We start from the raw sequence: 13,759 nt of genomic DNA, 5'->3' as shown, positions 1-13,759 counted from the left end.
ATTTGGTTAGACAGAAATGTTGATCTGTTTATGTTGCCTCTGTTTGTAGTTTCTGTTTGTATTTACTCTTAATTTCAGGGTGCTAGCTTTTCCCCCTGAACTAAGGGAATGATATATGTATGTTTAATTACAGTAAGATTGTTAATCCCTTAAAGATACTTTCCTTAGAAAAGCAGATCAAAGGACCTGTGCGGGCAGCCCATCCGTGTGCTGGCATTATTGGATTTACGCAGCCACAGCAGCAGCTAGCAACATTATGATTACAGAATGGGAGTAAAATATATCTTTATTTCAATAAAATTAATTTTCTTTGTAATTCTATATATTTTACTGATTTGAAAACATTAGTCAGAGAACACTTCACCAACTGATGTGTTACACAAAGCACATTAAGAACATCTGATGTATTTCAACCCTTTCATTTACAGATAATGAAATTGAGGCCTAAAGAAGTTAAGTAACTTATCCAAGGTCTCACAGGTGGTAAATAGAAGAACTGAGATTTGAATCCTGGTCCTCTAGACTCTAAGTCTAACACTAGTTTCTACTGTACCATGAAAGTAGGAGTGCTCAGCCATCGCATCCATACGTTTAAGGATCTAGAGAAAAACAGGGTGAAATTTACACACACACACACACACACACACACACATACACACACTGAGATAGGTACATATATGTGTATATACATACCCACATATATACATACATATACATATACAGATGTAACTACATATATGCATACATACACATACACATATATTGTGTTATATACATTTTTACTTAAGCTAGAAAAGGTTCACATGAAGTATAGAGCAAATATTTGCAGCATATATTTTTGCAAGCCTTTTCCCCACTCCTCCCTTCTTTTAAGATAATAAAGAGTTAGAAAGCTTCCATTAGCTTCTTTAGCATGCAAACACCCCAGGGATGCAAAGATTTCTATTGTGGCCAAATGAATTCTGTTATTATAGGGAAAAACACTGTTGGCTAAAGTCTCATTACGCCTTTCTACTGGTCAGCTGGTGGGAAATGGAGATTTTCACACTGATCTGCTCTAAGCACTTTCTGTGTTGACAGACTATGTTATGCTCTTTCCTAACTGCAGAGTATCGTGACCCTTACATAACAAACCCTGCTATGGGCATGAGGCTTTAGAGTTTACAAATCACTGTCACATAGAGCATGTCTTGGGAGCTTCACAACATCCTATGAAGGAGAGGCTTTGAGATAAGCAGAATGTTAACAGTCATCTGCCTGATGGTATTCTCTTCATTGAAAGCTTTCTGTTACCTTCTATGATCTTCTCCGCTGGGTTTCCTTTCTGGGAAAATTTGCTACAGGTATAATTTAGAGCCTCTCTGTGGAAGGGCGGACCCCTAAGGAGAATCACTACATATATATATGTTGTCTCCCCCCCCCACCCCACCACTGATTTTCATACACATAAAACCAGGATACCAAAGCAGCTCTTAGATTATAAGTTCCAGAATGAGTTCCATTCTGCATGGATAGAGGGAGTTCTCATACAAGGAGATTCTCATACCAATGAAATCAAAAGTTCAATTCCCCCCAAAAGAGAAATAAATAAGGTTTAAAGAAACATGATGGGAAGACTTCATGGGGAGAAGAAATTGGAGGCAGCTGTTAGAGCAGTAGATAGAGGGCTTTGCCTTGAGTCAGGAAGATCCACGTTGAAGTCCAACCTCAAATACTTCCTAGCTAAGTGACCTTAAGCAAGTCACTTAATCTCTGTTTGCCTCAGTTTCTTCCATTGTAAAATGGGGATAATAAGAGCATCTTTCTCCCAGGATTGTTGTGAGGATCAAATGAAATATTTGTAAAAAAAAAAAAAAAAAAAGGAGCTTAGCACAGTGCCTAACACCTAGTAGGTACTATACAAATACTTATTGCCCTCCTCCCATCCCCCTCTTCTTCCCCCCAAAAAAGTATTTTTGATGTCTGCAACGGAGCAAGGCAATGCCACCTACTGTGCTATGATAGTGTTCATGGGGAAGAGGGTGGTTCAGAGGTTATTACGTAGCCTAGATCACCCTCAAATGTCCATGCCTGAAAGCTAACATCAGGAGTAAGCCATCCATGTAGCAGTGTTCATTCAAAACCTGAAATCTTGAGCCCCATTGATGTTTCTCTTTTCCCAGAGTAAAGCAGAGTATGTGGTAATTCAAGACAAACAAGCATTTAATTAAATACCATACCATAATAAAGGGCAAGGAAAATCCCCTCAGATGTAAAGGACATACTGTTCCGCAGATGAGCACAGCCTTAGGGAGAGTTGGAAATTCATCCTCAGGGCCAATTGCGCTAGAACCCTTCTTTATCCCGAAGTTACTTCTTGCTTCTTCCTTGCACAGCTTTAGATGTCCTTCTTCAGTCTTGTCCAACTCTTGGTGACCTTGTTTGGGTTTTTCTTGGCAAAGATACTGCAGTGGTTTGCCATTTTCTTCTCCAGGTCATTTTATAGATGAGGAAACTTAGGCAAATCAAGTTAAGTGACTTGCCCAGGGTCACAAAGCTGTAGGTGTCTGAGTCCATATTTGAACTCAGGAAGATGAGTCTTCCTGACTCCAGGCCTGGCACTCTCTCCACTGGGGCCATCTAGCTGCCCCTGTCCACTGTTCTCCTAATGATACTCCCTTTTTTTTGCAGCTTTCTCTCCAGGTCGGTCTGTTGTTTGAGTTAGTGGAAAGAAGATTCCTTTATTGTCCAATTCATGCCCCTGACCTCAATCTGGAAACAGGCGGATAAGTTCATTTAGTAAGACTAGAGGGGCAGATAGGCACTGTCCATCTTTGTCATATATTTCTCTACATTCCTGCCAAAGTCTGAGGCCTTTTTTTAGCACTTCATATTAGAACCAATTTTTTCTTCCCTCCTAGTTCCCTGCTAACACATCCAGCTCCACCTCCAGCCTAAAGCACAGTCCGAAGACTCTCTCAATAGAGGCTGCAGCAGATAACTCTGTTGGGCAGAAAGAGAAGAAGGTAGCCAATAATAGGAAGGTCACCGGGGGGAGCACATACATTGTCTAGCACAGGAGACATCCATGCTATGTCAAATATAAGAAAGTCACATGAGGAAGCCCTAAAATGTAACCTTTGACAATTTGTTTTGTTTAAGGTCTCTGATCTCTCAAATCTTTCATACACATGATGTTGTCAGACTTTCCAAAGATCATTTCAACTCGTGGAAGATTAGAGTAGGAAGCAATAGCTGGCACAACTTTCTTATTTACAGATGAGCAAACTGAAGACCCGAGAGGAAGGATTTGCCCACAGTCGGACAGCTAGTTATTAGCAGAGTCACATCACTTAAAACATTCATTCGACTAGATTGATTAGACTATAATTATTTCCCCACCCCGATCAACTTTTAAACTAGTTCTCACAACCCGTGTCAGCCAAAGATAGCATTATGAAGACAATGAAATTTTTCTTTGTTACCCTTGCATGTTCCTTTCTTGAGCCTTCTACTCATTTTCCTCCCACACTTCCATTCCCCAGGCACCCATTGACTTTCACTCCTCACATCAACTTATTCAAGTCCTACTTCCCTAGGCAGTATTGATACAATAAAATCAACCCTCTCTTCTATTCGAATTTCCACTCTCATAAGGTGGTATGTGTCCTGGTGAAAGAGGGAAGGGAGCTTAGATAGACAGATAGATAAAGATACGTGTGTGTGTATGTATGTGAGTGTGAGCGTGTGTGTGTGTATGTATGTATGTATATATATGTATGGGCAGGTTGTTATTTGTTCTTAGTTCTCGAAGAGGACCATGACATCAGGAATGTGATTCCATGACTTGCATATGGATTGGATTTATGTGATGGATGGCTGTGCAAAGTCACCAGCCTTACTTTCTTCTCCAGAGCTATCTGTGCCCAGTGGCAAGATATAGATCAGGAAGACTGGACATGGCCCAAGGAAAACCTTGGCTTTTTTTTTGAGTCATAAAGACTCATCTTCCTGAATTCAAAAGTCTCAGAATTAGCTGTGTAACCCTAGGCAACTTAACCCTGTTTGCCTGTAAACCCTGTAAAACAAGCCAGAGATAGAAATGGCAAACCACTCCAGCATCTTCACTAAGAAAATCCCAAATGGGGTCACCAGGAGTCAGACACAACTGAAATGACTTAACAACAACAAATATGTAGGTGTGTATGTGTATATATGTGTATTAGAGTATTACAGTGAAGTCATACCTTATCCTAAAGTAAAAAATGATGGACTATTTATCATAACGATGAGTGGGGTGAGATGCTTTTGAATAGAGGATCTTTTCCAGCACCCCTAATATCATCCTATAAAGTTACCAGCCTCTTTGTTAAATGGGTCTTGTTCAAAACCAGTGACATAGCATTAATGTGAAATATTATTGGTAAAAGGCATGATTTCCATAATACCACATAATTGTAAATGATAGTAGAGATATTAATATTGCAGATATTTATACATAATTAATTAAATAACATCATTTTCATCTGTTTCCTCAAGAAAGAATGAATCTCCATGATGTTTTGCTGAATCATGTAGCTAAAAAATACCCATTTGCCTTATTCATATATCAGAATAGATTTAGAGATCAAACCACAATAATAATCCTGATCTATAAATAGAGAGCAGCTAACAAGACATACTAGGTAATGCCCAAGAAGAAGTTATGTAATATTAATTAGTTATGATTATTATTATACACATCTTTTATGTGTAGATAGGGTTTTATAGTTTATTACATATTTTCATATACGTTATCTCATTTGTTATCAAACGGCTCTGTGAGATAGGCTGAGTTGTTATTAGTATCCCCATTTCACAGGTGAGGAAACAAAAATTCAGAGGTTGAGTGATTTGCCCAGGATGATACAGGCAGCAAAGCCTAAATTGCCATAAAGTGAATGGACTTTCCTTGAGAGTGAGCAATCTCGAGTATGCAGGATTTAGGAGAGCATTTGCAGTTCTTGGTTGCTAGGTGGCGCTGTAGTGGATAGAGTGCCATGCCTGGAATAAGGAAGACTCATCTTCCTGAGTTTAAATCTGACCTCAGATGCTTACTAGCTGTGCAAACTCTGGGCAAGTCACTGAACTCTGTTTGCCTCAATTTACTCCTCTGTAAAGTAATCTGGAGAAAGAAATAGAAAACCAATATCTTTGCCAAGAAAACCCCCAATGGGGTCACAAAGTGTTTGGCACAACTGAAACAACTGAACAACATTACGGTTCTTCAGCAGGGTTGAAACAACTAAGTACCTAGTAGGCAAGAATAATTAGTTAAATGGGAAGCTGCCATGTGGTATGGATTACAGTGTCTGGCACATAGTAGGTGCTTGTTATGGCCCTTTGAGCCCTGGCCTTGTGACAGAGTCCCAAAGCCTTAGTCTACCTTCTACACATACATATATGGACACGTGGATATATGCAAAAGAAAAATGAATGTTAAAGGTTTTGTTTTTATTTTTTTAATGTGTGTATGTATACATAGACACACACACAGACTTGTTAAACATGAGGTAGTACGGGAGGGAAGGCACAAATTGGCAATCAAGAAAAGACTTTATGCCATCTTCTGACTAGATATTTGTTCCAACACCAGACTACCAGAGTGCAGGAAAAAAATGTATCAATGGAAATCTTGACACAGTCATTCTATAGAAATACCCCCCTCCCCCCACCCCCAGGTAGAAGAACCAACTCAATAGCAGAGTACAATGAAATTATTCAGAATTTAACTACAAAGAGCAGTCTGGTTTCTAGTTGTTCCATAACAGAGACTCTCTTGGCTTTGATACAGATATATTACAAATGAATCTTTTAAGAACCATGTCAACCAGTGTTCGATGTCTTACATCTTACAACACAAATTAGATTTTCTTAGGAACACTGGAGCATTTATTTTCTCTTTTCTCCATGGAAATAAACACAAATTTTTCAATTTCAGCCAGACTGTTTTGGCTTCACGTGGGTGGTTAAAGGTAAAAAGAGGCCAGTGGTGTTAAGGACTACAATTGAAAGGCAAGGAGGTGATAACAATGCTTTGTAATATTGTTTAATAATGTGTAAACATATCTTCTCCTCTCCCTCTCCCTCTTCGTCTCCCTCTCTCTCTCCCTCCTTTTCCTTCTCCCTCTCTCTTTTCTCTTCTCTGTCCCGATCATGTAGCATGCACTATGCTTGGCTCTGCGAATAAAAAAAAGTAAAATACTATGTCTGCTCAAGGGCATCCTATACCTTAGCCTATTTGGGTGAGGAGTAAGAGCAGTTTACCATGTTCACGTACAGATATAAGTATACACATTACATATTCAAGGCAAATGCAAGTAATTTCATCAGGGGAGGAGAAACTAAACAGTTGAAGTGCAACTGACATATCATCCCCCATCTCCTGGCTCCTGGCTCCTGGAACAATACTCTTTACCCTATGCCATGCTAGGACCTCTCAGTATCTTCAGCTTTTCGATTTCTCTGTGGTTTTGTTTGTTTGGAGCTATGAAAGCATTTTAACAGCATTCCAATTAATCAGCAAACATTTATCAAGAACATACTATTTCCCAGACACTATCTTCAGCATAATAGAATATCCCATGCTCTCAAGGAACTCACACCCTAACATGAAAGACATGTGCACATATGTAACTATACATGGAATTTATATAAAATATATACCAAGTAGTTTGTGGAGGGACAAAGCTCAGAAACTAGCAATGGGCCATCCCATGTACAAAGCATCAAATAGGCCAATGTGAAAGGCTGACAAGATGAGCAATCACCCTAAAACTCAAGATGCCCCCAGAGAAGGACATAGGTATGACACAAGTTCGTGTGTCCTACACAGGATCAGGAGCTCAGAGAGCTGAGTTCTTGTCTCATTTTTCCCATTTAATAGTTATGTGACTAGAGGGATGTGACTTCACCTTTTGGTGATATTCATTTCCCCATATTTAGATTACATGAGCTTTAAATTTTCTTCCATCCTTAAAATTATATGAATCTCTAGCAGAATCAAGTTTCAACTCAGGAAGACTCACGATGTACTTTAAAAAACAAAAGGTTAGAGGGACTTCAGGGAGAAAAAAAGTGCTACATAAACACAGAACAGAAATGACACTTGGGATTATAGTCTACAAGAGGTGAGGGGCAGTGTGGTGTGGATTTCTTTCTAATACAAATCTTTGACTATGGCAATCAAGTGCTGTGATTTCAAGAAACAGATATAACCACACCTTCCACAAGAGAGCTATAGGGCTCATTGAATAATACAAACTATGTGGACAAAAAGGAAAGGAACAAGCTGTATACAACCCTGTCATGCTGCCATCCCAAATCAGGCTTTGGCACTATGCCTGAATTATACTAAGCCCTTAGTAAATGCATATGGATTTGCCTTGATGGCTTTGGACTGATCCAAGGAAATGAAAATGCATAAATTCCAGGCACATGGATAGATTCAGCCCACCAGCTGGTACTGGATGACCAAAAGATGTTGGGGATGGGAAGTTTGGTAGTTTTACACTAGGGTTCTTGAAAGGATTCAAATACTCTTATCTAAGAAGAGCACAGTCTAATTACCTTTTAGTATTCCAAAAAAAAGTTGGGTGTGGATAAGCCTAGCTTGAGATTTATAGAATTCCTTTGGGGTCAGGGGCTCACTTTATGGATGTTCATCATTACCTCTAGCTCTGTTTCTGGCTTCATATCCCCAGGTTTCTTCTTCCTCTGTGTTAAAGGGGCTGATATAACTGGCTTGTACCAATGGCCAATGTATTGGCCTCATTGATCCTGATGGTGCTAGGTGGTAGCATCAAATCTTCTAGTTCTTTCATTCTCTATAATACTTACAAAGATTGTCAAGCTAACATGATCTCTCAAACAGCTTGACATCAGTGATGTGCTCTCTTGTTTACCTAGCAGTGGCTTCACACACATTTTCAAAATAACATGATAGTAGTTGTCCTGAGAGGAGGTAGGTGTAATGTAGTGAAGAGAGCATTGGTTTTAATATTAGGCTCACTGGGTTCAAATCTGAAGTTTAATATCTTACTTAAGGTCACACACTTGTTCAAATGTTAGTGCCGGGGTATAAACTCAATCTTTCAGTTCTAAATTCATTGATTTTCCTAAGGAAAACTGAGGCACAGAGAGGCTTGGTATCTTGCTCAAAATCTAATAGGTATAATAAGTAAATTTTTAGAAAGCTAATAAGTAAAATTAGAACAGCTAACACTTTAGAGGATCAGAGTGAAGATCCAAAGAAATAATCTGTACAAAAGTGGTTAATAAGTACTATATATTAATAACAAAGGACATTAGTATTTCACTTCAAAGTTTACAAAGTATTTTACTTGCATTGACCCATTTGAGTTTTCACAATAATCTAGTGAGGCAGGTACAACTATATCCATTTCAAAGATTAAAAAACTGGAGAGCAGAGAGATTGGGTGAATTCCCCATGATCCTAAGCTAGTGTTAGAGGTGAGATTTGAACCCAGTCCCTCTGACCTTAAGTCCAACAAACTGTCTGCTCCACTACAATATTTCAGTATAAATACATACAGGTTGTATAGCAATTACCATGAAAGTACACCTATCATGTTCTTATTCCTTAATTTTCTTGTGGGCCATGTCCAAGAATACCATGTCTAAGGCTGGCTCTAGTGACAGTCAACATTACCGGTTGATTCAACAAAAAAAAAATTCAACTAGATGAACTGTTTAGTGTTACGTATTCAAAATAACCCATGGGTTGATGACATCTTCCTATTTTTCAAACTGTGGATTGCATATGGACGTAACTTGGTGGCATGCTTTATGTCGAGGATCTGACGTTGTGTCATTATACATACTGCCTCCACAATTGTAGATTGTTTCCTATGGTCTAAGGCCTACTTTTCTACTCCATTCCAGTCCAATAAACATTCACAAAGCACCTACCTTGGGCCAGGCACTGTGCTTGGGATACAATTTAAAAAAAAAGGAAGAAAGACAGTCTCTGCCCCTAACCAGTTTAAAAGCTAAAGGAAGAGCCAACACACAAAAGGAGTCAGGAAATTGGAGAGTACAGCGTGACCACCAGAGGTTATCTTGTTCTGTGGAGCTGAAACCAAGAATAACAGATACAAAGTAGAGTGATCAGAAAGTTCAGTTTTTGCATTCTATAAAGGAAGGCATTGGGAGGGGTTTGGTATTCTGCCCTGAAGCCCTCAAAACATAGAGGAGAGGAGGATGTTTGTTCAGCGCTGCTGTACAAGGTGTGTCAAAAGGGAGAAAAAACTAGCATGAGGAAAAAATATGTCAGTGTATTTTTAGTCATTTTTAAAAATAAAGAGAGAGAGACAGAGACAGAGAGAGGTACAGACAGAGACAGAGAGAGGTACAGACACAGACAAAGAGATAGAGAGAGATTGAGAGTCAAAACTTAAGAAGACTCTCTTTCAAGAGATAGTTAATAAACATTGCATTTTAAATATTTGGCATTCAAACTGGAATGTACTAATGTTATTTTTGTGAATGACTTTCTCTGAGCAAATTGATTTCTCTGTGGTTTTACATCTTATTTGCTTCATAATTCACCACCATTAGTGTTAGTAATGCCAATAAATACTGGATTTTGAATTTAGGGAAAAATCTTTCCAAACTATGTTTCTTCTACTTTTCTCTAAATGTTGCATGGAAATTAATGAATGAAGATATCAAACAGCTGCCCCTTCTTTGGGTTCTTGCCTTTTATCTGCTAAAGGCAATTTTCTGACAAAAGAGAGAGAGATACTTCTGACTGCAATGATAACTACAAAAGAATAATTTTGCTTTATCTTTAGAGATTGCAAAATTCAGTGTGAGCAAACATTTACATTTGAAATCCTCATAAATGAACCTAAGTGTGGCTCTTTATAAGGTCATTTGTGTTTGTTTGTGTGAGAGTGTGTGTGTGTGTCTAGCATGAGAGAAGACAATACAGAGTTTTTGGACTGGTTTTATGGAAATGTCAATTTAGGCAAAGTTGATGACATTACAAACTGGCATTCCAGAGCTTTAGAGTAGTAAAAATTAATGACGGATCAGACCTTATTCCTTTGATCTGTGGATGGCTTTGGTAGGGCAAAAGATAAGCACATGTATATGTGTGAGTGAATGTGTGTGTATTCACATACACACATATGTGTGTTTGTATGCATGTATATAAATACATATAGGTATATACACACATGTACATATATCACATATCCCAACCCATATTACATATAATCCATATATGCATGTATGTGTGTACATACATATATTGAGTGTATATATGCATATATATGGATTACATGAAAATATATATATATATATCAATCCTTGAAATACCTGACTAGAATAGAATATCCCTTTTGCCCCCCCAAAAAAAACCTTTCCTAGACTACTTAAACATACAGCATACTCTCTCACTCTCTCTGTCTCTCTCTGTCTGTCTCTCTCTCTGTCTCTGTCTCTCTCTCTCTGTCTCTCTCTCTCTCTTTCTCTCTCTGTCTCTCTGTCTCTCTCTCTCTCTCTGTCTCTCTCTCTCTCTCTCTCACCTCTTTATCACCACAATGCAGATCACACATGCTTCCTAGTTAGTAAATTTTGAACACGTGATAATGATCTAAGACTATTTACAGATTTTCCTCTTTAGGCACAAAGGCCAAATCCACACACACACACACACACAGAATAAAAGCTGCTGTTTCTTTTCTCCAACAGGTGTATAGTATAGACAGTAACTTTAAATACTGCCATGGGAGAGGAGGTCCCCTCCTATCTAGGTCAGGAAAGAACTATTTTTTTATTTGTTTGTTTGTTGTTTTCCTTTGCTATGAAGGCAGCTGATCCATTTTTTTCCATGAAATTTATTTTGTGACATTCAGCTGAGGTTTGCTATAAAAGCTGCTGATGCTAATACGTTTAAATAATGCGTGTATCATCTCAACAACCTGTGAGGAAGATACTCCTCATGTTATCCCCTTTTTCCAGACAAAGGAATGAGACACCCACAGACAGGTAATGAATGCCAGAGGTGGAATTTGAGCACAAGTCTCCTGTCTCCACATCCTTGTCTATTTCTACTTCTTTAGAACACTGTGCTGTCTCTCAGTTGAACCACAAGGAACAGTTGTAGAATAAGACCTTTTTTCCCACCATCAAATATACTCCAAATCCAATGAGGCTTCAATTCCAAAAAAAAAAAATTCCTCATCAACATAGCATGTCTCCTCTAAACATGACCCTGCACTTGTTATGCACACATTTTGCATATATGTGGTAGAATGTAAGCTCCTCGAGGGCAGGAATAGTTTCATTTTCATCTTTGTCTCTCTGGGGTCTACAACATAGAAGTCACTCATTCGATGGTGAGTGATTGATTGAATGATTGGCATTGCAGTAGTACCCTTTGCCTTTATGCATGTGTGACCTGGGTCAAAATGTCAAAGACTAATTGGGATATTGGCATCTTGCTCTTTAATGTGGTTTGGCTCTTCAAATGCCTGAAATTGCTTCATCAAATGGAGGAAGAGATGGTGGCACAGCATGGCATTTATGTGTATTTTTGATAAAGCTAAGACACAGGAGAAATTTAAGCTGGTTTAAGATTTTAATGGAATCTATTTTCTTTAATTACCACTTGAGACCTATAGAGGATGATGCTATAAAACCAAATCTATGATAATTTGTATGAGATGTTGAAATGACAGACACCACTTAGGTTGACTTAATCTGAAATGAACACAAATTAATGCAAATATATTTTCCAAGGAATGATAGTTATTCTACATGTATCAATGAGACATAGCCATGTAAGAATGTAATAATATATTGTGACAACTTAGGCTCTCTCTAAGGTAAATGCTAATCAATTGCTTCCCATATAGGTGCCACAAAATGAGGCATAAACAGGGGATTCTCAAAACTTGGAATGGGGTAAATATTTCAGAAGAGAATTAGGGACCCCCAAAGTCTAGTGACTTGAGATAATAATATTGTGGAGCTGAGGATTTATTGAACAAGAATCCACTATATTCTCAAAAATAAGATTTGCTTTAAAAAATGGTACTTGGGTATACTCCGGCATGCAAAAAGCCTACCTCTTATGTTACTTCTGAAAGATAAATCTTCTGTACCTATCACCTCCCCTTTCTCTCACATGCCCAACATTGTAAAAATTGCAAAATGTCAGATGACATTTAGCTGTCAACTAAAAGAGCCATTAGGCATGTTCTAGTTCATTCCAATGGCCCAAACTAAACAGTGGGTAGAAGTTGAAAAATGGTAGATTAAGGATTAGTATAAAGAAAAACAATTTTAATGATTAGGATTATGTGAATATGAAACAAGTTGCTTCATGAGGATATGAGTTCCCTCTCATTAGAAGCCTCCAAGCTGTGCATGGCTCAATGACCACTTTTCAAGTAAGTAGAAGAGGAAATTTTGTTACAGGTACATTTGGTCTAAAAAAAAATAGCATTTCTTAAACTGTGGGTCTTGGGGTCATGAAAAAATTGGCAACAGTAAAATGTTTCTGAATGCACAATGATTAAAAATAATTAAAAATCAAATTCGCAACGAATCCAAGATATTTCTGGCAGCACTTTTCCGAGTTGCATCAAGCAATTTCACTGCAGCCTTGGTTCTGAACACAAAGCATGTGCGCTTTGTACTGTGCATGCCCTCATGCCGTGCAAAATGAATGCTGCCTAAATGCAAAAAGGAGTCACAAAGGAGAAAAAAAGTTTAAGAAGCCCTGGTCTAAATGGCTCCTGAAGGCCCTTTCAAATTAGGAATCTTGACTTTTGGGGAATGATAGTAGTATTTTACCTTTGTAAATGGGGACATTGCACTAGGTGATTTTTTTTCTACCTTGATTTTCTCTTTCAGGCCCTGCTGCAAAAAAGAAGTACGTCAGTTATAATAACCTGGTAATCTAACCTGTCCCATCTGAAGTAAGGGAGGAGGTTGGAGATCTTCAGTTATTCAGTCACCCAACCTGGCACAGGACTCTTCCTGTCCTGCGGCATACCATCATCGGAGGAGTTTAACGGCCAGGCAGTTACTGGAGACCAGTGTTAGAGGATCCAAGTATCCTAAACAGCTGCTTCTGAAATATCCTTAATTTATCTTGGCTTAATAAGTCACTGGCATCAGCACTGCCACTTGGCTGTGATCTTGGGCCTTCTCTGTGACTGGGAGGTACGGAACTCAAGTCCCAGGCTCCTTATGGGTGAACTGCATAGAGCAGCAGTGACTTTCCAGGGGGCAAATCTGTCTTTCTATGTATGTACTTCCAGACTGCAAGGTTTTGAAACTTTCTGTACAGTTTGTGAGGATTTTTTGCATATTGCCATCTAATGTTGTATCCAAGTTCACTGTTTGTTTTTGAATGCCCAGTTCTCTCAGAGCCCTACTCTCTCAGATGACAGATTATTGGAAACAAAAAAAAAACAAACAAAAATCTCGGCAGACAAAAACTATATCTGTACATTACTGTATAATTATTATTATTGTATCACAGCAGATCATATATGTTATTTTTTTTAAGAAAAAAAAGATATTTAAAGACCAAAAACTGTGCTGAGAAAGTATGCCCTACCTATCTATCCTCAGTGTGATAGGCCGCAAGGATGGAATAAAAAGGGATTGGCAGACTTGAATAGAGGTCTTGATATTTGGAATGCATGCCGGTAATGTATCTTACAGTACATGTTCAAAATTTATGTTTGATATTTGTATT

At 38.4% G+C, this 13,759-nt stretch overlaps 1 protein-coding gene across 1 annotated transcript in view; it reads left to right on the top strand.

The window, feature by feature from the left end:
• Window positions 1–13,514, top strand: part of GRM7 (glutamate metabotropic receptor 7) — a 1,033,386-nt gene extending 1,019,872 nt beyond the window's left edge. Inside the window, exon 10 of the mRNA XM_036739727.1 lies at window positions 12,907–13,514. Within this exon, the coding sequence (XP_036595622.1) occupies window positions 12,907–12,956 (50 nt within the window). The 3' untranslated portion in view covers window positions 12,957–13,514. The remainder of the gene's footprint in view (window positions 1–12,906) is intronic.
• The last annotated feature ends 245 nt before the right edge of the window (window positions 13,515–13,759 follow it).

The sequence above is a fragment of the Trichosurus vulpecula genome, chromosome 9 (genome assembly GCF_011100635.1).
Source record: "Trichosurus vulpecula isolate mTriVul1 chromosome 9, mTriVul1.pri, whole genome shotgun sequence".
NCBI classification, from domain to species: domain Eukaryota; kingdom Metazoa; phylum Chordata; class Mammalia; order Diprotodontia; family Phalangeridae; genus Trichosurus; species Trichosurus vulpecula.
The sequence above is the reverse complement of the archived record's forward strand: the minus strand, read 5'-3'. Positions and strand labels throughout refer to the sequence as shown.